The sequence below is a fragment of the Pungitius pungitius genome, chromosome 6 (genome assembly GCF_949316345.1).
Source record: "Pungitius pungitius chromosome 6, fPunPun2.1, whole genome shotgun sequence".
NCBI lineage: Eukaryota > Metazoa > Chordata > Actinopteri > Perciformes > Gasterosteidae > Pungitius > Pungitius pungitius.
The window spans coordinates 21,042,648-21,069,409 of NC_084905.1; the positions used below are offsets into that span (position 1 = coordinate 21,042,648).

General features: G+C 44.8%; 1 protein-coding gene across 1 annotated transcript; it reads right to left on the reverse strand.

Moving 5' to 3' along the window:
- Window positions 1-4,941: 4,941 nt before the first annotated feature.
- si:dkey-106n21.1 (solute carrier family 23 member 2) lies at window positions 4,942-26,383 on the reverse strand. The gene is made up of 12 exons (XM_037452298.2): window positions 26,089-26,383; window positions 21,965-22,105; window positions 19,453-19,610; window positions 18,354-18,537; window positions 17,946-18,127; window positions 16,089-16,206; window positions 14,299-14,455; window positions 12,738-12,991; window positions 10,768-10,932; window positions 10,282-10,390; window positions 7,533-7,628; window positions 4,942-7,449 (listed from the first exon to the last, which is right to left on the reverse strand). Exons 1-12 carry the CDS (start codon window positions 26,158-26,160, stop codon window positions 7,280-7,282), a joined length of 1,806 nt encoding a protein of 601 aa, XP_037308195.2. The 5' UTR covers window positions 26,161-26,383; the 3' UTR covers window positions 4,942-7,279.
- Between the last annotated feature and the right edge of the window lie 379 nt (window positions 26,384-26,762).

Genomic DNA, 26,762 nt, shown 5'->3' on the forward strand with positions numbered 1-26,762 from the left:
AAGAAAAAAGATAAATCATAGCAAAACAAATACAAATTTGAACCAAGACATTTTCTTTTCAAATAGTGCCAACTAATGACGCCATCAATGTGGCCCCTCGTCACCCTAAAAATGAATAACTGTGTCGCCGCTTTGATGCACTCAGTTTAACCGTCAGTGAGTTAAGTTGTTGGCATCTGGGCATCGTCCACCCTGGACTCGTCCCTATTGGTTCTGATGTAACCATCACAAGTACGCTATATGATCCCCTTTTGAACTAGGGTTTAGATTTGTATTAAGTGTACAATGGGACGTTGTGCGATGGTGTTGCATTAAGTTCACGATTTTGCATTTACCATTTTTGAATGCGTATGTTTGCATATGGATTACGGCGAGTCAAAGTGTCATTATTAAAGTCACAAGGACACGTTGGTGCCGGTGAACCGCCAACAGCAACTTGATGAATGATGGAGGTGCGTCATCAGCCAAGGTGCCACATTATACAAAGCTGGTTATTCTTGTTGATACCTTTAACTTTCTTTGTGATGATTATGTATACAGCATGCTTAAATAAACTGGGGTGCAACCAGACAAACAGCTGTAATGGCCAACGGTTTCAGAGCAAGACTAAGTAGGTATGATTGGGCAGGTCACATCTCCTTTACCCATCAACACTGGGAATTCTGCAAACACAACTGCAATGACTCTGAGGATGTATACACAGTGAATGTGCGTCATAATTGAGATCATGTGGTAAAAGGTTTTACGTTGGGAAAATGTCATTAGACGCTATAGCTTCAAAGGAAATGTGAATATTCCTATTTGATGCATAAGACTAGAAAAAGCAACAAAAGCCTTCAAAAAGGTGAATGGATAAGGGACCTTCCTTTTTCTTTTCTTATTTCATAGATACCTACGATATCTTCATGCCTCTGGAAATATCAATGTTTTGCATACTTGTTCCCATCAACGTTTGCCATCATACTACAAAAGCAAAAACAGCACTTACAGATATAGATTACAATAAATACCCTAAGGGATTAAGTCTGGGACCTGGGATCGAAAGCAGATACGCCTAATCAGCAGACTGCAGAGGCCTTTTTGATCGCTCCCTGTGAATCCGCACAGTTTGCTGTTCAGTAGACCCCAATCCTGAGAAAGGAAGAGATTTTCACATATCAGGGAGGAATGAAAGGCGAGACTAAACACACCAGGCGAACATAAACTTCAAAGCGTGTGTTTTTAAAAGAATTTGGAAATGCCAAAACGCTTTGAGACGTACATGATTTCCCACACACAGATAGAGACGCCTGTTTATTACAACACCCCTGGGGACCGCATTGCCTTGAGTTCAACGGAATCTTAAGCACTAGAAAAACTAGTCTCACCGAATCACCTTCTCCTCAACCATTAAACAACAACCAGCCTTACATGCTGCACGTGTTCCTCCAGGTCTCTGGAAAAAATCAAAATGTCATCCAAGTATACAAACACGAGACGATTGAGCATATCCCTAAGCACATCGTTGATGAGGGCTTGAAAAACTGCAGGGGCATTGGTCAGCCCAAAAGGCATGACCAGATATTCAAAATGGCAGAGTGGTGTGTTAAAGGCAGTTTTCCATTCGTCCCCCTCCTTGATTCTGATGAGGTGGTATGCGTTACGAAGATCCAGCTTAGAGAACACTGTAGCATGATGCAGGGGGCCAAAGGCGGAATCGATCAGGGGGAGCGGGTACTTGTTTTTAACAGTAATGTCATTTAGGCCCCTGAAGTCAATACACGGCCGCAAGGTCTTATCTTTCTTTTCCACGAAAAAGAAACCCGCCCCCACCGGCGAGGCGGAGGGGCGAATAAGGCCCGACGCTAATGAGTCTGTAATGTACTGCTCCATAGATTCTCTTTCGGGTTTAGATAAATTGTACAGTTTCCTGGAGGGAAGGGGGGAGCCGGGGAATAACTCAATGGAGCAGTCATAAGGACGGTGAGGAGGGAGAGACAGTGCACGGTCCTTGCTGAACACCTCCTGGAGGTTGTGATAAGCGGAGGGGACGTTGGACAAATCAATGGTCTCAGAGGGGTTTGGCAGTGAGGGGGTACGGAAAGGGATAGCCGAATGTAGACAATGGGAATGACAGAAAATGCTCCAATTGGTGATGGTCGAGTTAGACCAGTCAATATGGGGGTTGTGCAACCTTAACCACGGGAGACCTAGGACCAGAGGGCAGGTGGGCGAGGGAATGACAAAAAAAAATATGATCTCCTGATGGTTACCAGAGAGCTGGAGGGAAATAGGAGCAGTACGGTGAGTAACATGAGCGAGTAACTGACCATTCAATGCAAAAACGTCTTTGGGCTCAGAGAGAGTCTCCGTTGGCAGGTTAGCTTGAGTACATAGTTCAGAGTCAATAAAATTATCATCTGCCCCACAATCGACAAAAACCTGTAATGGCAAGGAGTTCTGGGCGTACCGGAGAATGCCGGGGAGAAGAATGCGGTTGGAGGGTGTGGAGGGGGATGTGGTTCGGCTCACCAGCGCCCCTCCGGTGGCTGATGGGCCTGCCCTTTTGGCAGCTGAGGGCAGGTGGCGAGGAAGTGTCCGGGCTGCCCACAGTAGATGCACAGCCTGTTCCGGACTCTGCGCTCCCGCTCGGCCAGGGACAGTTTCATCCTTCCCAACTGCATGGGTTCTTCACGACTGGGGGTGGAAGTAAAACGGGGACCTGGAGCTGCTGCAGGAACGGTGACCGGAGATGGCTGTAGGAATTCGGCCGGAGACGGTGAGTTCAGCAAGGAGGGGAGGGGGTTTCCCTGTCTGCCTAGCCTCTCCCTACGTCTCTCTCGTAGCCGATTATCCAGCCGTATAGCTAAGGAGATCAAATCGTCGAGAGACTGGGTCTCATCACGTGCGGCCAATTCGTCCTTAACACTATCAGCTAAACCTTTTAGAAAAACGCTTTGTAGTGCAGCCTCGTCCCAATTACTCTCCGCTGCTAAAGTGCGGAAATCAATAGCGTACTGAGAGACTGACGCCGAACCCTGGCGGAGGGAAAGGAGCCGGTTACCGGCTTCTTTACCCTGCACCGGGTGATCGAATACTTTGCGCATCTCAGACACAAAAGCCAGGTAGGAGTTTGTAACTGCAGAATCCCTGGTTGAGATGGCTAGCGCCCAAGAAGAGGCCCGGCCAGACAATAAGCTCATAATAAAAGCTATCTTAGATTTATCAGCAGCATAGGTCACAGATTGTTGATCGAAGACTAGAGAACACTGGTGTAAAAACTGACTGCATGTCCCTAACTCACCCGAATATCTGTCTGGGGTGGGGATGTGAGGTTCACGGACAGGGCTGGGAAGCGGGGCCGAGGGCACTGCTGCTGCCGCGGCCGAAACCAGAGGATCTCCGGTGGGGGCCAACGAGGAGATCTGGGTGACTACTTGATCCAGACGACTACTGAGCTGGGTGACCCCGGAGGAGAGTTTCTGGAGCGTTTCCATGATTTCGTGGATTACTTGCTCGTGTTGTCCAACTCGGGTGCCTTGCATGGATAACGCCTGCCGTAGTTTGTCAGTCTCTGCGGGGTCCATGACTGGCCAGAGTATTCTGTCACGGTGCGGTTCTCGGTGGACCCCAAAATGCAGAGACAGGAGACGAGATGGTCTTCAAAAGGTTTAATCCTCACAGCAGGATACACAAAAAACACAAGGCGCTGGAAACGGAGGAGACGACGGAGGTTGAGCTGGCTGGGCTGGAGTCGAGCACGGGAGAAAAGAGCCGGGAGCCACGAGTTACAGCGGGTACGAGCGGGGATACTCTGGCACTGGAGTGACGAGCAGAGCCTGTCTTTATGGCACAAGTGATTGAGTGGGATGGGAACCAGGTGTGTCTCGTTCAGCACCAACCTCGCCCTCCGCCGTCTCCTACTGCCAGGAAAATGGAAGAACACAAAAAACAACAAGTATCAAAAATCACACCACGACATAAACAACCTCGTTACCGTTAAAAAGCGGGAAAATTAGCAGAAATCGACAATGCGACGATTGACAGATTAGCTTGAATAGATCCTCCTTTGATATAATTGAGTCTAAATGATACTAACCCTTATTGAAAGCAACAAATACCCCATACATAGTCTCTGATTGCACGGTGACCGCGTGCATAATATGCAAGTTGTTTGATCTTAGAAAGGTTTCTCCCAGAAAATAATTACAATAATAAGTCCCAGTTTCAAAGGGTGTGTCGGGTACGAGGTGTGCTCGCGTGAGTGATGTTAACAGAGACAAATGTTATTTCACGCACCTGCTTGAGGCAGTTCTATCTCATACTTAACTTTAAAGTCAATGCCAGACTCTGTGGGATAAAATGAATAACAATGCAAAAACAATCTACTCAATAAATGTGAGGTAACAATTTGCACTCAGTTTGTTTGAGTAAATTTCACCACCTGTTTAAAGTAAAGCATACCTACGTTTTACGTTGCCCATAATTATACATTTGTTTGCTGACTAATAAACTTCCAGTAAAATTTTAACGACTTGCATGGCTTATAATTACTACCCTCCTTGTTTTTACACTGTAGGAAACACTCAAATAAAAATGCAATGTTTGAGATCACCGTGTAGCTTGGAGTGGTGTAAACGGCATTCTCTCTACTGACCAGCAGGGGGCGACTCCAATGATTTCATACAAGTTCATGAGAAAATTTAATTTCTGTTGGTTTATTCCCTCAATAAACCTTTCAGAGTCATGAGTTTATGGTCTGAGACCCCCGTTTCAAGTCAGTACTGTATGTTTATTTAGTACAGGTTGGTCCGTCATAGGTTAAATAGACCATAAAACAGGGGATGCTTCGGCAGCTCGAGGATTCAAAACGTCACAATGACCATGTCCACTTGGTATACATGGCCTGTGACTAAAACGTAGCATTCCAGAGTCCAGGTGTGTGGAGGCAGACAATGAGAGCATTATTGTGTCCCTTTTATTCACATATATCCAGTTAACATGTTCTCGCAGAAACCCAAGACGGAATGTTTGTTCACATCACGGATGCTGGGTGCTCAACCACGGTCAAAGGTGATGACAATGTTTCCCGGCTGTTAAATATTAAGATACTGGCCTCACACACCAGGGGGGTATCGCACAAAAGTAGAATAAAGAAATCAGGGCTGTGTGATTAAGCGCCGCTTGACTTAGTGTGACCTGCTCATCGCGGCTTAATCGGTTGCACGTTCGCCGAGTCGCGCTGAGAAGGAGGCGCCGAGTCGATCCAGGAGCACAAAAGGGAATACGGCAGCTGTAACTAAACAAAGAGAAAAAGCAGACAATCGCGGACCGACTGAATGCGGAAGGATTGAGAGATATCTCCTTACTATGAAAGTTGTACACTCTTGTTTTAATTGCTTTAATATGATTGTTTCAAAACTGAGCAGAGGGAATGAAACCTCCTCTGGAAATGTATCCAAAAAAAAATACACAAATCTCTATGCTGTGTCCAATTCTAAATATCTTTCTACAATTAATGTTCATACAGAACAAACATGACTGGACAGCAAAGATCCTGGCAACATGTCAAGATAAAATATAAAACCATTTTGAAACACGTTTGTTTTGGGTCAAAGCGGCAGCTGATTTTACACACGAGGCTGCAGGATTAATCTTAGCCTGGTCTGGTGCAGGTTAGCTTCAAAGAATAAATCGCCATGGTTACCTGGCCGGGTTTAATTCAACTCGCTTTCGTGCAACCAAGTTGGAGCTAAATTCCTCCAGGATAACCTGGATAGCCCGACTTAATCCCTTATCCGGGTTTCGTGCAATACCCCTCAGATGTTTGGTTCAAATAATAAACAACTGTTTTTGATTTGTTTGGTTTTTGTTAGGTATAATTATGACTGCATTTCATGCGCTTTGTTATATCATGACAATGAATCATCCACGAATACTTCACTACTTTTGTTTATGGTCTCCAGGTGATTATTCCTACTGACATTGATGATTCTGTTACCTCGTAGTGAATAACTCTTGGGAGTTTTAAAATATACTTTAAATAAACCCATGAAGCACGGGAAGTATTCATACATGTATACACACATCCAAATAACTTTTAAATCTGATGAAATGAAACCTGTTGAATTGCGTGGATTTGTGGTGTGGTTTGTACTCTCAGAGCCTGTGGAACCTTCATCTCATGTCGAACTCTGTACACAGGAAAGTCAGTATCAACATCAGAATTTATTTAACAACAACCAATCACAGTTCAGGACCCTTTGAAAATGATTGTACAAAAATTAGGGCTAAGGTTAAAATTTGACACAACAAAATTGCACATATATATATTTGAAAATGCAAAAGCGTCACATGGAAAAATAATTTAAAAGAGATGCTCTGCTACACAGTGACAAAAGACACAATTAAATGTATAAAGCAGTAACCGTATATAAATGTATATATATAGATATACTGTATATCTATATATAGATATATACTGTTATAATTATTAATTTTACATTATAAAATGTGAAAAAGTCTTCCATCAATGATCTGTTTCTGTAAGTTGCTGTCCTAGATGAGGTAGTAATGATCCTACTGAAAACGTTACTACACATCTGTAACACCTGAACAGTGGCTACCGAGCAGCTTCATGATGACTCTCTGGAAAGTCTCTACACACTGACTTCAAACAGTGCACACATTAATTCGGCTTTAGACAACGACGATGAAAAGTACCGGAACTTTCGAATTTTTATCTAAATATGTTTAAATAAGTTACAAGCATTATGGTAATTAATTAATTTTATTTTAGTTTAAATGAATAATAAGTGGGAAAGTGAGGTAATATGTTCTTATTTTTAAAAGAAACATTTTTTTCAGTTTAAATATATACAGTATATTGTAATGCAATTAATTCCATGTTACTATATCGTCAAAGGGGGTTTGGGAACCACTGGTCTAATATATGTTTTTTTTGTAAGCTCTTTGTGAGTGTATCATGCTGCTCTTTGTTTGTTCAGGCACTACAGAGGTTTTATTAACCTATACATCAAGTTTTTTTGTTTTAAATTCCAACTGCAAGGAGACACGAAACCTCCACTTTGTAGTAGAAAGTCAATAGAGTGTTTGAGTTAATGTTTCAGTCTGTACACAGACTCATGTGTTCAACGTGGGAGTCCTAAAGCCGATATATGGTTTAGATTCATGCATGTAATTTAACAAAACCCATACTACTGTTAACTAGATGATTTCATGGGGCTAAGAAGCCAGCACCAATGCAAACCACGTCATTTAATGGTTCATTAGTTGTCCCCTATCTCCTGGTCTTATAAGAAGGGAGGAATGGCAGATACTGGAAACATTTAAACCGTTTAAAAACACTGTTTAAGTACGGGATGTCATAGCACGACTCGTCACACAGGTTTTTGCTTTCCTGTTGCGCTTCGTCTTGCCAGCTTTTGATGCCCCGCTCTTTTTCGGTGCCTGAAGAAGAAGAGGCGAGGTTATTTGATGGCACGGCGTCAGTGATCTCTCTTCTCATGACCAACACGAGTGCTTTGACGTACCTGGAATGGTGTTGTCCAGCACGAACCCGAAGAATCCCCCGATGAACATGTGTGTGGTGAAGAGCACCACGATCACTTGGTCCAGCTCTTTTATCCCTTCAACAGAGGAGAGTAGCGACACAACATGTGTTACTAACCCATTCAGTGACTTGGGGAAAAACATCTGTAAATCATGATGGTATGTTCCCTTGGCTCTCTGCTCTGACCTCCTCCTGACATGGAGGTCAGAGGTCAGGTTAAGCCTGCTAAAACAGAAAGAAGTACAAGCTCCTCTGAATCGAAAGCAACGCTGGGCTGAGGGGTGAATCCTGAGGGGCCGAGCACTTAAATATGCATCAAATGCAAAGAACATAGCCCGGTGTGACCATGTACAAAAATGCATTCATCTCTAGTAAGAGAAGAGATATTTGGTACCAGATTTATTTGGTAAACTGGCCGAACACACTCTACTACCCCCCCTCGGCCAGACCATTTGAATATAGTAAAGTTGGAAGGCAGTAAATTAACTTTTTCTGGAAAAATCCACATCTTCACCCTGATCTCTGCTCGTATTCATAATAGGAAACTTCTTCTTCTCTGGCCATCTTAGTCAAGCCAGCTGCCGTCTTGTTTGGGTCGTTTTAGTGAAGTGAGGAAACATTCAACAGATCAATCCCAATCTTAACGTCACCATTCAGCGGCTCTTCATCCGTTTAGGTGCTTTCAAAGTCAGCGACGGTAATCAATAGATAAGAATTGATACTGAAGATTAAAGTGAGCACACAAACTTGACCTGTATCTACAACCACCCACCAGCAAAGCCCACTTCTAATCATCATCCTCATCCTTAAGATTTTACTGGGAATAGCTTTGATTAAAATTTTGTTTTTCAAGTCTGTAATCACCACAAAGTAAATATGTATTTGGATTGAGACAAATATCTCAAACGTGGTGGAGTAAAATCCTTCACGGCAGAGTGGTTTGCATATATACTGTGGGGGACACTGTCGGGCTCCAAATAAACATTACCATCCGTAAAATTGTGTGTAAATTTCCTTATTAAGTTGCATGAAATTGAAACAACATTTTCAAGAATACCAAAAGGCGTTGACGTACACATCCCCATTCAAAGGAGCCCTCCTGACCCCTTCTCTCCTAGAGAGGAAGCATTAAAAACTTCAGGCCCCCCCCGCTGAGTTGGTTTTAAATCCCAAAGCTCGGGCCTCTGAAGACGTCTGCAAGAGCAGCAGCAGTGTGTTGACAAAGCCTCCGCTTGTGTGGCACTATCAACTGGGGAAAAATAACTCAGGTGAAAGAGCGCTTCGTCGCAGATTACAGACAGTGAAGTGTTTGGTTAGCCAAGCGGATTGGAAGGTAAGCAGCCTAGACCCGAGAGACCCAGACAAACCCTCATGCCCAGTGTTAAATTCTGGATTAGCACTTTCCAAGGAGACACTCGCGTCACATGACTCATGAGATCAAGGTCTTATGTCTGCGAAAAAGATCTGTATAATCTGGTGAATTGCTTATTTGACAACAATCCTGAGGAGGGGGCCAAGGAGAGACGCGCCGCGGGCCGATCCATAGTTCATCAAAAGTGTGGTCTTTGTGTACTTCTGATGTGTTCGTGCTGGTTTCCTTGTGCAATTAAAACTTGAAATGACAAAGACACTTATGAATGAGATGGGTCGTGACTACAACAAAGGGAAGTTGATTCTCTACAAACAGCACAGTCTCATTTAGCCTGTTTAATCCAAATACTTGCAGTGTAAGGTCTCTTAAAGGGATGGACATCACAGACATTTTTAACTCCACATGACAACAACACTCTCCTAACCTAAGGTAAAACCGAAAAAACCAAGGACCTAGTTGTGTGAAAAGAATGAAGAATAGGAGTTCAAAGAAGTGTAAATGGTGCGCTTAGACCGGCTGATTGGTTCCAGCGTTAATCTTGTTAAACTGCCCAACAAACTGGACCGGTACAATGAGGTGGTTCGTTTCCATGCGGTTCAACCCGACTGCCTTAAAAAGTGATCTTTGAACAGGCCAACAAATGACTGAATCTAGAGTTCAATTTAAGGTTAGGCCGTTGAACCAAGTGTGGGCCATCTGGGCCTGTTGGATTTGGCAACACCTTGGATTTAAAAGCTTAGGCTGGCAGCACCGCTGCCAACTTTCTAAGGACCAACTGTAAGTGGAGCAGTGGGAGCACTTCCCAATCGCTGTCACAGCACTTTGTCACTCTCCGGGGGAGGATTTGTAGCTTGGATGTAGGGTTTCCACCCGTCCCTTAAAATACGGAATCGTCCCCTATTTGAGAATAAAATAGCGCGTCCCGTTTTAAATCAATACGGGACGGGGTTTGTCTTGTGTTTGCAGCATCCCATGCAAATAATCCCACACGAATTCTGTGAAGAATTCTCGCTGCCCTCGTTGGGTTGATTGGATGCAGATGTTCTAACGAGAGTGGGAGGTATCAATCGTGCAATTTGCACTACCTGCCCTCCCGTGTCTCCCCCTTTGGCTATAACGTCCGTGCCACCCACCCCACAAACGTCCCTTATTTTTCTGTATTAAAGTGGTAACCCTACTTGAATGTGTCAATTTCAATTCACCTTTCGATTTCTTTCACGAAAAAGACAGACTTGGAGGCCAAAAATGCAATACTTAGCATCGAGGGACAAGGATCCCCAAATGTTTTCCACAAAGTAAAAAAATACAACCAAAATATTGAGGCACAGATTACAAACGACAAACGTCTCAAAGTTACCTGTGTCAATGATGCCGGGGTTGGAGTGAAACCAGGTTGGTAAAACAAGACCGCTGAAGGTAGAGAAGCCGAGGATGAGCAGGTTACGGGACGAGTTCAGGTCAACATACTGAAGAGAGGGAGGGACACAGGGAGAGAGACAAAGGGAGAGACTCAATTTGTTCATTGTTTGTTATGGAATTCAGCAAAATGCTGTAACTTTCTATTTTGTTCCAGGATTCGTGCTAGTTCAGTCGTGTGAGCAAAGGAAAAGCAATTCTATATACAGTATACCCATATATACTCTGCTTTGCGCTTGTATTTCAAGGTCACAGGGTCAGTGACATATCAGCACCCCTGGTGCCAGATCGACTCAGTGGTGACACAAAACATCTAATTGTCTCAGGGTCTTGATCTGGAGACAAATGGGGCCGGACTATCTCACCACTCCATGCGGGAGGTGATTTGATTGGAATGCAACACGTTATAGTCTTGAAATAATTATACCTGGAGGTTGGATATTCCCACTGCTGCGATCATTCCAAACATTACTAGGAACATGCCTCCGATGACCGGGTCTGGGATGGTGATAAAAACTGCTCCGAATTTCCCAAAGATCCCCAGGATGATCATCAGAATGCCGGCCGTCTGGAGGACCAGTCTGCTGCCCACCTGGCATGAAATGAGCACACATCAATAATCCTGTTAAAGACGGTTCTTGTCCAGCATTGTCATTGGGCCGTCTTACCAGAACACTATTCAGCGGGGGGAAATAAGCTCGGGGACAGTTCACCAAGTCAAGTCTGCAGAATAAGCCGTTAAACCGTTTCATCTTTTTAGTAAGGAACTAAATAAAAATACAACTTTAAACAAGACTATTTATGCTCTGTGTGATCCTGATGGTTGGTTCATCCAAAACTCAATTTTCTCACAGAATGTTATTCGGGTCAGAGAACAAAAAGGCCCAGACGGTCAAATTTGTTTTTCACAATTTTTCAGGGGCTTTGGATACTCCAAATCTCAGGAAAGTTGGTACACCTCGGCGGGCGCCATAGCAAGTCCCAACCATACTCAGTTATTTTTATTTTCACCAAGGTTGGTGCGATTATTGCTCTCATTTTTTAGAGTATTTTGCAGAATGGGAAAACGGGCCATGACACAGCAAGCTGTTGTTAATAAACACATTTGTTTTTACATATTTCACACACTGGGTTGAGCCAAAGAGGCACCTACTGAACTAGGTCTTCAGCTTTAGAGCTTTTTATGAAGATTTTGTGTTCAATCTCGCTGAGAATGTGAAGAACAGAGATTACTATTATTATTATTGTTATAAACAAACAAGGTCAACTACCATCTGAACCTTCTGACTCCACCAACTAAGTCCCCGCCATAGATGATATTATTTACATATATACATATATATATATAGACTCTCCTATCCAACCCTGTGAGCAGAGGAAACAACAAAAACGAATTGAATTATATATATATAAACCATTGAAGAAAAACATGATCTAACTTGTTTTTGTATTAAGCATTTTAATCTGTGAAATAATTTAAGAGTAAAATGTACAACATCGCCCTCCCAAAGGTAGTGGAGTATAAAGTACCATAAAACGGATTGCACTCATGTCATTGAGTTAAATGCACTTTTTCAGCTGTGTGAAACACAGGAGATGGATTATATATGGACTTCACACCATTGACATGAACTCAGTAATGTGTAACTGTGTGCCTAATGTGCAGGAGTAAATCACATGAGTGAGCTCTTGTAGGCTCAAACAAGCCAAAACCAATCGGGATTCATTTATGATGATTTATTCGCAGCTATTCAGAAAATGAGGATTTGACTATCCACATAATTCATCTTAAATCCCAACTGGAACACAATTTGCAATTATTTCCTTTCACATAAAGCTTGATCTTCCATTGAGGCATGTGCAAAGGAACTTATAACATGTTGTTCCCCAGGCTGAAAGTTTGAACTCAATAAATTCAACTTGAGTTCTCACTGTGATGCATTAGAGCTAAAGGCAGCAATCGTTATTCCTTTTGAGGGGAAAGTGTACTTATCGAAAAACAAGTTTTGTGGTTGAGTAATCCATTGACAATATTGGAGAAATTCCTTGATTTATTTAACCCAATGTAATACCCTGGAAGAAAAACAAAAGCATGGCAGGTGACTTTATTTCTTCCTTGAATAAAGTGAATTTCAGGAGGCTTTAGTTCTTGCAGTTCCCTGGCACCAAAGACATCAGAGAAAACCGTCATCTTTCTGAGCAGGATTAAGGAAAAGGTGTTGGAAAAAGCCATTTAAGCCATGACCAAAGCTAATTGCAGCAACCTTCTGGAAATACTTACTGAATATTTTTGTTGTTGGAAATCAAAACAGAGCCATTTAGGCAGAAACATGGCTGTATAAAGTCCCAATTGTTTGCTCAAATGGGAACGGTAACACACAGGGAGACCAGCGGTACCTTGGTGATACCGAGTGCGGCGATGTTCTGGCTGTAGGACGTGGTGCCGTTTCCAGTTCCCCACAGCGCAGCCAGGATGCAGCCAATGCCCTCTACCGCGATGCCTCGGTTTATGGCGTGAGTCGGCGGAGGGGGGGCGCCACACAGGCGAGCGCAAGCGTAGTAGTCGCCGATTGATTCCATGGTGGACGCCAAGACGCCCGCCGTCATGCCCAGCACCGAAGACACGCTCACTGTGGGCATACCCCATTGACCTGCGGGGTAGACATCTTTTAGATCCCACCCACATTAAGACACAACTTTACGCTTAAAGACCGGATTATTTCCACAATCAATTTAAATACCAGATGAGTTTGTTCCCGCACATGGACGATGTTGCATATTTAGTTTTCGACCCGAGGCAGACCACTACCAGATGACCGACCAAGAGGGTTCATGCAGCTTGTTAAAAGAAAAACCACTTTTCTTAAACCATCGAGGGATTTAGAGAACATGCAGCAGTAGAAAACATCTGCCAAACCGAAAGGTTTATGTGACGCCATGTCCGGCTCACTCCAACTCTTACATAAATCTATGAAAAAACAACAATAAGAAAAGAATCATCTTTTCTTCATCATTCAAATCACAAACCAAACCTGGTGGCACTTTGATTCAGTGATTTATTCAATGCATGTCATTGCAGGAATATGATGTTATTCAACGTTTATTTGCTTTCACCAGAAACTCTTTAAGGCAGCCATGGACACGTCAATGTCCCAAAGAAGACATCTGAAGTGACTTCAAAAGCACATTGATAACATATGTCAACGTAAACATGGACTTAAGGGTCTAAGTGAACGTACCGTCTTCAAACAGAAGGTGCCAAAACATAAAAATGGCATTAAAAATAGTAAATAAGGAAACTGACAGCAAACTGACCTTTGCATTTATTTACCAATAAACCCAGTATCCATAAATTGTTGCGTGCAATTGCAGCAGCATAATCAACTTGAAGCCGTGGTGAAATAAATCTGGCAATTCGATCCTGCGTTGTCCCTTTTAGACACTTAACTATGTGCTGTCAAACATTTCTATGGATCAATGACGAGCAGTTTTGCAGCCAAGGAGCAGTATGTCCTGTCCTTGAGTTTTGGCAATTTCTCAAAGAAAAATATCAAGAAGAGGCAGGCAAGAAAGTTGATTGAATGGTGTGAATCCCAATGGCCGCACCCATTATTGACAGATTGTTGGTTAATTGCATAACCACTGCAGCGCTTTGGGACACCACAAATACCCCCATCGTTATTGTATATTTAATCTGTTATACAAGTGTAGATCCATGGGAATAAGAACCTTTAAAACTGTATGGCAATCCTTTTGGTATTGGTTTTGTGATTGGATCATCCGTATGAGAGGGTGCCTCTCGTCTCCCAATGTCTGTTTAGTTACATCATTTTATTGTCTTTCATCTCGTTGTCATCTTGTTGACTTTGTAGATTTCTTTTGTGCAGATGTGTTTTTTCTTGAAAAGCAAACATCTAATATTCCACCCTCAGAAGACAGTGATAACACGTGCACTGACCCGGGTAAGGCACGTGGAACCAGGGGGAGTTGGTGACGGCGTCCAGGCTGATGTCGGTCCGGGCCGAGAAGCCGTACTGGTCAGACTTTGTGGGGAAGACGTCAAAGATGGTCAGCAGGAAGCAGACGAGCCACGCGCCGCACATCCCGAACAAAGCCTGCGATTTGGCATCACACACACAGCGTCTCAGGGCATCGAAATGACAAAACCCAACATTGGAATATTCAAATCAACCACGTGCCTGGTGTCACGTTGACTCCTTCAATGAATTGACCCAAAGAAGAAGCCTCGTGCAAACGAACTCCACTGTTGCATCGATCAAACAAGCAGGTCTTGGATTATGTTTACAGTCTAATCTCGCTATTTTACATTTTTATGCCTTGGTTCAACTCCCCTTCGGCACCGGGGTTGCCATTTTGACATTTGCAGATTTAAAAACGCAACTTTAAACATTTTCATTCTGCAAATCTGGTGGAGTTCCCTTAGAGAGAAGTCAGAGGAGTGTGTACCTCTGATCACTCACACATATTCCCACCCAAGTGCTTCCAACAAGGCTGACAAGCCTTCAGGCTGCTGTCAACATTTGTTTATTTTTCCTGTTGTCGAGGTCCTGTTTTTATGATGGCACAGCGTTCATCTCTCTTAATCCTTTGTGTGCATATAAATATATATAATAATAATAATATATGAATCACTTGTTACAAGTGGCTTTTGCACCGAGAAGCAGCGCACGTATCAGCGGAGCCTCACTGACAGCCACGGGTCAGTTTTGCAGGAATGCCACTGCATTAAAAAGTGAAGCAGGGCAGATGTCAGAAAAGTAATGTGGGCGGCACTAAAACCCACCCTGAGAGAATTCAGGTTAAAACACATTTGCTGAGTTGGTTTATCATCACAAGAGATCTCTGCCAGACAGCATCAGAAGATCAAAAGATAATTATATTTGAAGGGCTCAGAAGTCACGAAAGACTGTGACCTGGGTTGGGTTTACTTAAGCCCAGGAAAGAAGTTTCACCCACTAAAGAAAGGGAAGGCTTTGAAGACATCCAGAGGCATCCAGGATTAGGCTGGACTTGACGGACAGGCGGTGGGACAGAGACCAGGACTCTGGATTAGAAGATGTTCACATGCTCAGACATGAGTTCCTGATGTTATTCCATTATCATGGTAGTAATATGTAATATAATAATGATAGTAATCTGAGTTTGTATCTCTATGTGGAAATGCACTGATTGTAAGTCGCTTTGGATAAAAGCGTCAGCTAAATGACACGTGATGTAATGTAGTAACAGGAATGCTGTAGTGTCTTCATTGTGCGCTGCAGTGCGTTGTGCATCCCTGTGTTGCACGACATCGACCGATGCTTGAGTGTAATTATCTTGGTCACAATGACTTGTATTTTTATGTTGGGAAAAAGAAGAGAAAAATAAAACATTAGATTAGATTTATTATAAAGTTAATGTATTTCTCGCTGGCATGTTCAGCTCCACAGTCGATCTGACAAATTTAGCAAATTTCTTCTGACAAAACTGTAATTATAAGTGTTTTGTGGGTGATGGTGATTTTGATGTAAGATGTAAAGCACAAAGACTTCATGAATGGAGATAGGATTAATGACAATGTAAAAAAAACGGATCAAAATCAAGTTGTACTCATTTTGAGTATAGAATTATGACTTTTTCAGAGTTAAGTATCTGACTACAGATCAAAAACAGCTTTAAGCAATATCTCTATATGATGTATAATGATCTGATTTTGTATATGATGTATTTATAGTGGTGGCCACTCACGGAGAAGAGCTTGAAGAGAGGATACTGGAAAACCTTCCACTTCTTGTCCTTGTACGCGATCATGGGAACGTTGACTTTGCTGAGATACTGTGAGAAGAGCAGGATCAGACACACCGTGCTGCGGGAGGAGAGGAAGGGAGACGGGGATGAAAAACGAGTCTCCGCCGCCGCTTTTCCCCAGAGGCACCGGCCCTCTCACCAGACGCTGTTAGTCAGCCTTATCGTGCTATGCTTCCATACATCACAGCGGGGTGGGGGGGGGGGGGGGAGAGGGGGTCGGAGTGAAAACGGCCACGTGTATTCATTGTAAAATACTTGAGTATTGCCTTTGAGCGGCGTCTCGTGTTGCCTGCGAGGCGCTTCACGCTGTGCGCAGAACGCGGCACGCCAGCGTCATGCTGCATGTTATCTCAACGGGGGGAAAGTCTCCAGCCTGTGGAAATGTCCACAGGCCATAAAAGGTCTACTGGAGAGGAAAAAAATGAGTTCCCTTCTATCAGTCTTGGCCCCACGAAGATAAAACGACTCACTCAAATCCCATCCAAGTGTTGCAAGGGATCAACGGCAGCGACATGTCTTCAATATATAGAATGAGAGAGAACTGTAATGGGTATTTTATGAAAGATCAGGAAAACGGCAGGAGGCCCGAGGAAGGGGGGGAGTGTGTGATGATGTGATAAAGGAGCGTGAAGAGCTTTCCCTGCAGAAAACCCCTCTGAATTCACCTTATTCATACCATGAAATTAACCATCCACACTGCTAGGGTTGCATTATCATGGTGCATTTTTCATCGAGCAGTTCGGGGCACAAGCAGGCAAATGCATACTGTATCTATGTTCATGCAGCCCCTTGACGCTTCAGATGTCCATTGACATGTTCTTGGACTAATACTCGTGTGTTGGTACCGTCGGTATCGGGACGTTATGAGGAGAGACTCCCGGGCAGAGACCACGCTGTGCAAACGCCTACAGCAGGCCCCCACAGGCCGGGTCTGGTTACCGTGGAATATCTCTTATGGCTCACACATTAGTTCGAGCACTTAATGAACTGAGTGCACAGATACAAGCGCTTCTGAGCGGGCTGCGGGGGGGGGGTGGAGGGGTCCGCGCTCAGGGTTCTGATTCCGGGATAAAGGATCGGGATAAAGCGGTCGCGTTGTTTGTTTGTGTGAGGAGATGGAAGCTGCTGGTTTTCCTGCAGAGAGAGCGCTGAGGGGGGTGAGGGCATATGCTGAGAAGGGTGGATGACTTATCACCACCCAGTACAGAGCACCAGGAGGTGGATCTGCCGAAGCTTTTAAAACCCACAGTGTAATGACTTTAGTCTGAATTATCTGGAGATGGCGGCGGTAAATGAAGACGGATCTCATGGTGGTGAGTAAATCAAAAGTGCATTCATGTGGATCAGTGGGCTGCAGCAGCACTGGAGGTTTAGCTGCACAGAAGGCGTCTGTTTCTGGTTTCCCTACATTCCTGTGTCTTATCTTGCTGAGGTGTGTTTGTGAATGCCAAAGACACGGTGCGATGTTATCTATCGCGGACACAGAGGACCTGAGGTGAAAATTCAAAGGGACGAGTCAAGGGTGTCGAGTAATGAGCAGTCCGGGTGTTGGACTTCATGAACACAACAATGGAAGGAGGCACTTTTTGTGCAGAGGTATATTTTCTACACATGGATATTTGGACCGATGCCCTAAATCATTATGCAATATTGAGATTTCTGCTACGATACATGGCCAAACTGAAGAAAAGGCATATAAGCTTCATACATATACCCTCCACTATAGGATTGTGTTCATAACTTTTGTGTAATGCAGTGGTGTGACCCCCCCCCCCCCCCCCCCCCCCAGGGACTCACAGAGCAGCGATTCCCCAGTGACCTCCGGACTTCTTCCCGGCTTCGATGAACAGGGACAGGCCGATGAGGTTGATGGTCGGGGCGATGGCCAGCGGGCCGATGTATTTCAGAACCAGACCCACCAGCCCCGAGAAGCCCAGGACGATCTGCAGCAGAGAGGACACCAGGATGGCTCCCTGGATCTGTGGACAAGAAGGACGCGACTGAGCTAATAATTTATGTATAATTATTCATCATCAAAGTGTCTTTGGAATATTCATTGTTACTTTGAATCCCTCATTTAGCCGCTAGGTTGTTAGCGTTTATTGTGGCCTGCAAGCTTTTTTATAAACTTTTAAACATTTTCTCATAGTGCTAAAAACCAGTTTAAAAAACACCACCACTGGCTCAAGTGAATCGTTGGCATACCTCACGCATCCGTGACATCCAAACCTCATCAGAGTTGTCATTGTCCGGCAGGCCCGTGGTGTTCTGCAGCGGCGTGGGGCCCGTCACGGAGCCTTTTGGCGCCGGACACTGCCACTTGGGGAGGGCGAGGATGGCCAGGGTCGGCGTGATGAAACTGAAGGTCCCGCCCTGCAGGATTGGTAACCTGCGAGTGAGCGAGGTGACGGGGGTTAGAGGTCAGAGCTCACTGTGTGTTGGTTTGAGAGAGAGGAGAGGGTTGTGTTCTTTTCTGATGTATTTGTACAGATTGTACAGCCCCCCCTAGATATTAAATAAGGGAAATAATAAATGTGCCCGTGTGACTTTATCTTCTTATGCCTTTCCTTTTGTTTCTAAAAGGACTCACTCATCGGTAAATGTCAACGTGTTTGCTGGGATTCCGCTTGTGGCCCTTTAAGCTTTGACAAACCGTGTAGGTGAAAAACTGGACACAACTGCATCTTCCCTCTGGCTCACTCGTATATGCAGGGGAAGGGACGTGTGCACCGCACTCCACTGTATACGTGGGCGACAGCTGCTCTGCATCGAGATTGTTGCATCGTATTTAGGCGGATTCTCCTTCAAAAGTGCCAAACAGCTCCCAGGATTTCTATATCACGAAAGGGAACCCACGGAATATGACGTGTAAACTTTGGAGATCAACCAGGAAAAGGTTCTCAGGACTTAGCCTCGAGGATGAAGCTCATATCCAACTGACAGAGTGACGTAGTCGGCATCACGAGAACCACGGCGTTAGCCGGGGTTGGACCTTCGGGCTGCTGCCGATGAAGCTCCGGCTGCACATAAAACCCTCACGGGACCCCTGCGAGGAGGCCCTGTCATAGAGCAGGACTGTACTGTTGTGTAATCCTCTCATTTAAATACTCGCTCGTCCTTATCATCAGACCGGTAAAGCATTCGGGGGGAAATGCTTTAAATGTAGGGCTATAAACTGGAGTTCCCTTTCAACTGTCAACCGGAGCATTCCCTCAATTTGCACCAGCTATAAATCTTCAAACCAGACGGGGGTTGGAACAGGAAGTCGCTGAAGTGGTTCTCCCACGTGTGGAACTGGATTTACCTGGTGCCCACAGCCGTCTGCAGTATCGTGCACAACCCCGACACGAAGAATATGGTGGAGATGAGCTGGCTTTTGGCGACGTTGTTGTCCTTGATGCAGAGGGGCTCGGCCAGTATCAGCGGCACTGCGATGATTCCCCCAAATGCCAGGATGTAGTGCTGTGGAGGACCAGAAGGGCTTAAAAGGAGACATATTTGTTGCTTTGGTTTCTCAAAATCAAGACGTTGTTTGGTTTTTTTGTTGTAAAGTGAGCAGCAGACAAACGTTCTCCTCAATCCCCAAAAAATATGTATTCATTGAGGTGTTAAACTCCATTGATTTCAATCTTGAGCCTTTACGGTAAAATAAAAGAAAGAGGAAACGTGTGAAGACGACATGAAACAAAGAGGATCCCGAGCCGGAAAACCCAACTCGGAACATTGGAACTGCATCACATTAAGCGTTGAGCAGCTTTGGTTCACAGGGGCCGTCCTTGGGAGGCTCAGCAGCGGCCTGAGAAGCTGCCACATGGAATCAGATCCCACGTGTGGAGGTGTACTCCAACCCTGAAGGTTGTTCATCATCTACAATGGCACCTATCAGCCATCCACAGTCCCATCCAGCACTCTGATCCCCCAACATTTTTTTTTGTCCAGAACATTGCAAACACGACACGGGTGGATCTCTTCGTACCACCTCGTGATTGAGGTTCGGTTCAGTTGAAGAAAGATGTCCGTCGGTACTAAAGAATTTGGATCAAGGGAAGAAAAAAGAATTCAAGGCAGATGTCGATGGGTCTCAGCAGAGTTATGGAGGTATTTTCAAACAGACATCTCCCATAAATCAGATGGAGATTCCAGTTCCAGGACGAGGAACTGGGGGAAAGATTCCTTTAGCAAGGAGGCTGCTTAAAAGGCCGCAAAACATCTCCAGTAAATGCGTTTCAATCACATATTGACAGAGGCTCCACTTTACATGCTTTCAACAACAAGGTGACACTCAATTCAAAAATACTACATTCATATGAAAGTAACCTGAGGTAAATACGCTATAGACTCCTCTATGAATAAACACTACAAGCTTTATAAAGGTTACTTTTGATAATCATTTGGGCTTAGAGAAGAGAAGAGACAGTCCTCTTGGTAACCAATGGACGATGCCTCCTACCGAATAAAAACCTTTGTTTCAGTTTAATACAATTACAAATACTTTAATGAAAAAACTATTACAATAAAACAACTATCGACTAATACTATTTGGCAAGGCAATGAACTATTTCAAAAATGTTTGAGGCTTGCAATCAGTCAATGGCTTCAATCCAAAAAGATCCTTATCAGACCATTATTAGCAGTAATTGCTCTTTATGCTCTCACACAATGCCCCCACCCTCCTCTAATCGCAATAACAAACATGCAAAAATTGCCTTCCTCAGGGGGGTATGAAGCTATTATTTTTTGTTATCTTAAAAGGATTCTAAAATGTGGGTCTTTGTTATAAATAAACGTCATAAATGTCATTAATTCAAACAAGAAACCGAGCAGCCAAATGGTTTCATGGTGCGCGCTGACCGACGTCCTTTCATCGAGACGCTTCGTGCAGCTGATTGAGATTCAGCATTTGCCGATCTTAGTGTTTTCATTTACATCAAACCTTGTTCAGAGGTGATTCTGTGCAGAGCTTCGTTGAAACAACTTGAGCTGCACGATTCAAACGTCATGGTTGCTCAAACTCATGACTCGCGCTGCCCTGATTTTACTTGAGTAGACTCGAGCTCCTAGAAATTTTAGAGAGAAACGTTCCCTCAGACGGGCCCCAGATGTCGGTCATCTTTAACCAGATAAAGTTCTCCTCCACCAGGATCTGAGGCGACATTTGCCATTAAAATACTGACAGCTTCACAGGGTGTCAAGTGTGTGACGTCCCAATACTGACCTGATGATGACAGCTGCTTATAGGGGTGAACTTTGAACACTTTCCAACACTTGAATGTAGATATGAATAAACGGCCTTGAGTTCCTCTGAAGTGAGGCTGATGGATTGGCACGAAGCAAAATGGAGGCAGCGGTTTGTATAGAAAAGGCTAAACCACATATTTGATCATTTCTTTAAATAAAAGCAGATGCTCCCCCCCGCCCCCCCCCAGCATCTTGTCTGCCCTAAAAAGGACGAGCCGCAGAGAGCCCCGTTGATGAAATGAGTTTGAATAAATGCCACAGGCGTTGCTCGCAGCAATTATGAAGGTATCACACAAAGTCGGCAATAAAATACCAGTGTTTAACACGTGGGACCATTTACTGTAAGCCGGGGAATCATTTATTTTGTGAAAAGTACTCAAAATAGTTGCTTTCAGCTTTCATATTATTCACGAGGCCTCCCCTCGCCCCACATCATGTTTCTTGTGAAAAGGGTTATACGAGCAGCAAAAGTTTCTTGGAAACTCAGCACGAACAAAAATGATAACCCGAGGGATTGACCCGGAAGCCGAAGCAGGACGCACAGGTGCCAGGGGGCGGGGCTAACCTGAGGGATTTACCTGGAAGCCGAGCAGGATGCACAGGTACCAGGGCGGCCGGTCGTTGAGGGCGTAGACCAGATCGGGCCCTCGGTCCAGGTCCTCCGTCTGCGGCTGGGCGACGTCCGCGGCGAGCTGCGGCGCTCCGTCGTGCTCTTTGTCCTTGGAGGGGAAGCAAGGCTGAAGGTCAACAGTCTCTGGGGGCCGTGAGCACGCTTTAACGATGACACGGCGTCCATGTGTACGAGAGGAAGGACCCACATTCCCCAGAGGAACACCGAGTGAAACGATTAAGGTGCTAAAAGCTGATTTACAGCCAATCTCTGCTTTGAAGAGAATCTGTGATGGCTTCCTCCAAAGAGCGTCGACCTTCAGGGAGACAACATCTTCGCCCTGGTGTTTAATGTGTGGTCCTGCTTACTGAAACAGATCATATAAAAATATAAAAACTATGGATTCAAGCTGAATATTTAGTTCCAAAGAAAAAATACATATGGGGACTTTTGGACTGAGAAAATCACAAATACAAGTAGACTGTTTATCTTTTTAAATGAAACCATGGTGCCGTTTTTATATTAATACACAGAAGGATTATGAAACTGGCAACGGAAAGCGCTGCATTCTAAACAGGACACTGTGAACAGGGAATAACTCTTTTACAAGGTCTGAGCAGATATAAACCTGCTGTAGCCTCATGGAGGACAACCTCGTGAGGAGGACTAGAAGATTTATAAGAAAGGGAGACGTCCACTTGCCGCTGGGCTAATCCACGCTGTGCAAAGCCAATTTGCAATTTAACAGATTAATTAAAAGCCAGCAATCAACTTGTTGAACTTTAAGCAGCAGCTCCAGTAGTATGAAGAACCTTTGTCATGAAGCAGGGTGTCTGCAGCCGGGGGAACTTCTCTGTGTGAAATTTACGACGCCGACAGCGCCGCAGCTTGCTGCTTCCACGTGAGGGACAGACGTGCGCCGTGTAAATGTAAATCAAGCATTTTATGCCAAAGTGTCGTCCTTTCGGAGTTTCGCCACTTAAAATCTTTTTTTTAGCAGGTTCAGAGGAGGCAGGAGCCAGCAGTCAATGACGGTGCACATCTATCCATAAAATATGTGCGATTAAGCCTCAGTATTGAAAGTCTTTTGAGACGTTTCCTTTACTGTCCAGGTTTATTGGGCGGAGGAACAAGATGATCCAGAAGGAGAAACAGGAGGGACGTTAATAAGAAGTGGAAATACAAGGTGTAGCAAATAGTCATCTTTGTCAGGATCAGGATTAGGTCAGAATTTGTTATCCAAGGGGTTTCTTTAAAAACATAGAAAACCATAGACGGTTGTTCCTTTCATTTCTCAAGTAAAACTTTGTTTTATGAGTAAAACTTTCACTTTTAATTCATCCTCCCAGTGGGAGGTTACTACTCCTTCCAACAAAGGTTAACATTTCCAATATGTGCAGGTTTAAGCCTAAATATCCCCTATAAACTAGACTTTACTGGTCAAAGATGTTGCTCCACATGTTCTCACATTGGGCCTCCTGTCACTATGACACGATTATTAATGCATTTGTAATGTCAATCCCCCCCCCCCCCCCCCCCATCTGAGTCCCATCTGCACGCCACTTCTCCTCCCTCTTTGATGTGCTGCGTCACCGAGGCCTCGGCAGGTGGTGTAAGAGGCCGTCTGCTCCAGGTGGAGAGGTGCCTCCATCTAGTGGTCACCGGCGTGTTCAGGCGGAAGGAGCCGGAAATAACCGGCGAAGGAGGAACACCGACGCGTGAAGCGCGATGCATCAATGATAACATGAAATAATCCACTCACAGGTGTCAGCTGGATGTTGTTCCCCACACGTTTCAGATCGGTCAGCTCCGCTAAACAATAACGAGTGTGCTCATGAACTGTTGCGTGTTCGTATCGTATTGCATATGTGTACTGTAATATGTATGTATATTATACACTTAGTTAGTCTACTGGAGAGCACTTTCTTACTTTTACTTATCTTCACAGATGTAGATAAGGAGGCTGAATGTTGAAAAGGTGCGTTTTTAACGAATATGTAACCGTGCATTTGGATTCATGGCCACTGTGGATTTTTTTTCTTCCTTTATGTATTAAAGAGTCTTGACTTGTGAATTGTTTTTAAGGGTGTGAGACAGTTTAGGTATTTCCCGATGGTGAGTCAGCGTCAGCTGTATTTGCTCTCAGTGAGCTTGACCTCGGCTCCGGGTCACCAGATGAGTGGTGAGCGTTCGGGTGTGAACTTCCGTGTTCTTGTCCCGGACTCAAGCAAATAACACTTCAGAGTGGGGCTACTGGGAACCAGTCACAGGGCAGCAGAGCTCTGATTATAGAAGAATAACTACATCACTTGGTCTATATATGAGTGGCCATCGTCATCGTGATGTCCTCCATCGATTTCTGGACTGTCTCAATTTACTGTCACAGACTGTCACAGCGTCTTCGGTATCTCTGCATCACGGACTCTGAGAGGCTCTCCAAGACGCAAACCAGCGAACCCATCGCTCCTCCCACCCTCCGTTTCCCCATGAGAGACACGTGAGCACATTACGCGGGGTTCTTAACAATCGCACTGCTCCAGCTCCATTTGTACATCATCTGCTCCTATCTGCATGTACACCGTAGCCTCAACTTCTAAGACAAACTTAAACTAAAAGACTCCAGACCTGCCCGAGGAGACCAGACTGGACGAGCGGCTCCGCCTGTGAGCCGGTCACCTGATTTCCACGCTTCCTTCCAAGCACGCACGCAGCGAACAGAGTTCCGAACAGTTCTGTGCACATCCGGTCACACCGAGCGCCTCCCGCCAACAGACTCATTCCTCCAACCTCCGGGGGGGCAGAAAGACAATTATTCACTCGATCGTGATTCAATGATTAAAGGTAGTGTTTTCACCGGCATTAGAAACTGGACCATGACAGTGTCCCAGTAACAAGGAAATACCAAGGTCCAGCACAGAGACAGGTGAGACACGCACACAATCGGGGGCCTTTGTTTGCGGTGGTTTGGACCCCCACCCCTCGTTGATATCTGAAACTGTAACAGGGCTTCCACAAAGCCAATGAAAGGCTCATTCAAGCAAACGTCCCGGTGAGTCCTGAGAGAAGACATTCTGTACCAGGTCCTGATCCGCTTCCATTTTAGATTCCTTCTCTGTACAAGACCCCAAAAGGAAACTAGATATGCTAATAACTTAAATAAATCTCCAGTATGACAGGAATGTCTCCCACCGGCATGATGCATGTCGTACTTGCTGCCAACGCGACATAATAAGTCTTCTACAGAGTGAAGTGACTCCAATACCGTGACACCTTTATGGGGGGAATCATCTCTAAAAACTTTGTTTCAGGTAAATCTTATGAACAACTAAGTGAAGTGTGACCTAAAATGGCCACATGTTTTGAAGGCATTATTGGGAAACGAACCCACAGCCTCAAAGCCAATAAAATGAATGATGCAAACCTCAAAGTCGGCAACATTGAACATTTGTTTGCTGTATAAATCCTAGTTCAACATCTTTGACGTGTGTTGTATTGATGTTGGAAGTCTCTCCTTGGGCCTTTTGTGTGGGACTGTCAGGTTCCATACAAGGGCGATAATAATAAATGGTGCCCCGTAGCTTTGCTTGTATTATTTTGACTGTTTGACGCATTCGACCATCTGCAGACGAAGCTGCTTTTGTTCGGTGTTCCCATTATTTTCCCCCCAGATTTTTCATTCATTTGGGATGTCGTGGACCGCGGGCTCAGCTGTGTACACTTGCACGTCCCCACGCAGCCTGACCTTTCTCCACGGGGGGGCTCACACACAAACGACACATCCCTGACTTCACTTCAACAGGCTTTATCCAGTTCGGGCTTCTTTTTTTTCCCGACTTCACTCAAGACCGACTGCTGCTCTGAAGCTATGCAATCGATTCCACTGGAATATCCTGTTTCTGTTGCAGCCCCTCCGCGCTTCGCTCATTTCACATTCCACAGTGGCTTACATTCAGCTCTTGCTTGTAACTACAGCAAAAACAAGCGTGTTCCCCTTCATTAAATCCCAACATAAAAGGTTTACAGCGGACTGATCCATCTCAAACTTGCAGACACAAGTCTTTTGAGTCCGATCCGAGAGGACGGCACACTCACCCCGAACGCCGGGTTGACCGTTCCCTGCTGCTTCAGTCCCATCTCCACCCTCTCCTCCGTGGTGAGGCGCATTGTGACCCGGGCCGGCGCTGGGAGTGGAGCACTTAGTGGCTGAAGGCCAAAGGCGGAAAAAACGGCCGCCTCGCGTTGCCACGGAAACCCGAGCCGAGCGAGTCCCAAAGTGAGCGGCCCGGGATGCGTTGTAATCTCTCCTGTGCGGGTCGTCTCTGGTCCGCCGCTCAGCGAATGTGGCCTTTAGCTCCTCTGAAGGCGGTCATGTGCCTGCTGCTGTGTGACTGGGGGACAGTTGGAGTGCAGACAAGCACGTTTGTCACATGCGTCTTTTCATTTGTCGTGCTCATCAGGGAGGCCTTTGCTTATCAAAGGTTTGGGCTGAAGGCATTTGGGGCCCTTTATGATGTTATTGCCGTGCTTCACCTGGGCTTTAGTGGACATCAGGTGTTCTGCCTCCCGCCACTCGGCATCAGATATTGTGCAACTTTGTTGCAACTTTTTAAAATGCACATTGAAACATGACAACAATGCTCCTTCATTTCTGAATCATTGATTAAGTTTAATTACAGTTTTAAAACTTATTATAGGGCTGAAGTTTCATTGAATAGTACACTACTGAAATCATTTTATTATGTTAATAATAATACTCACAATTCTAT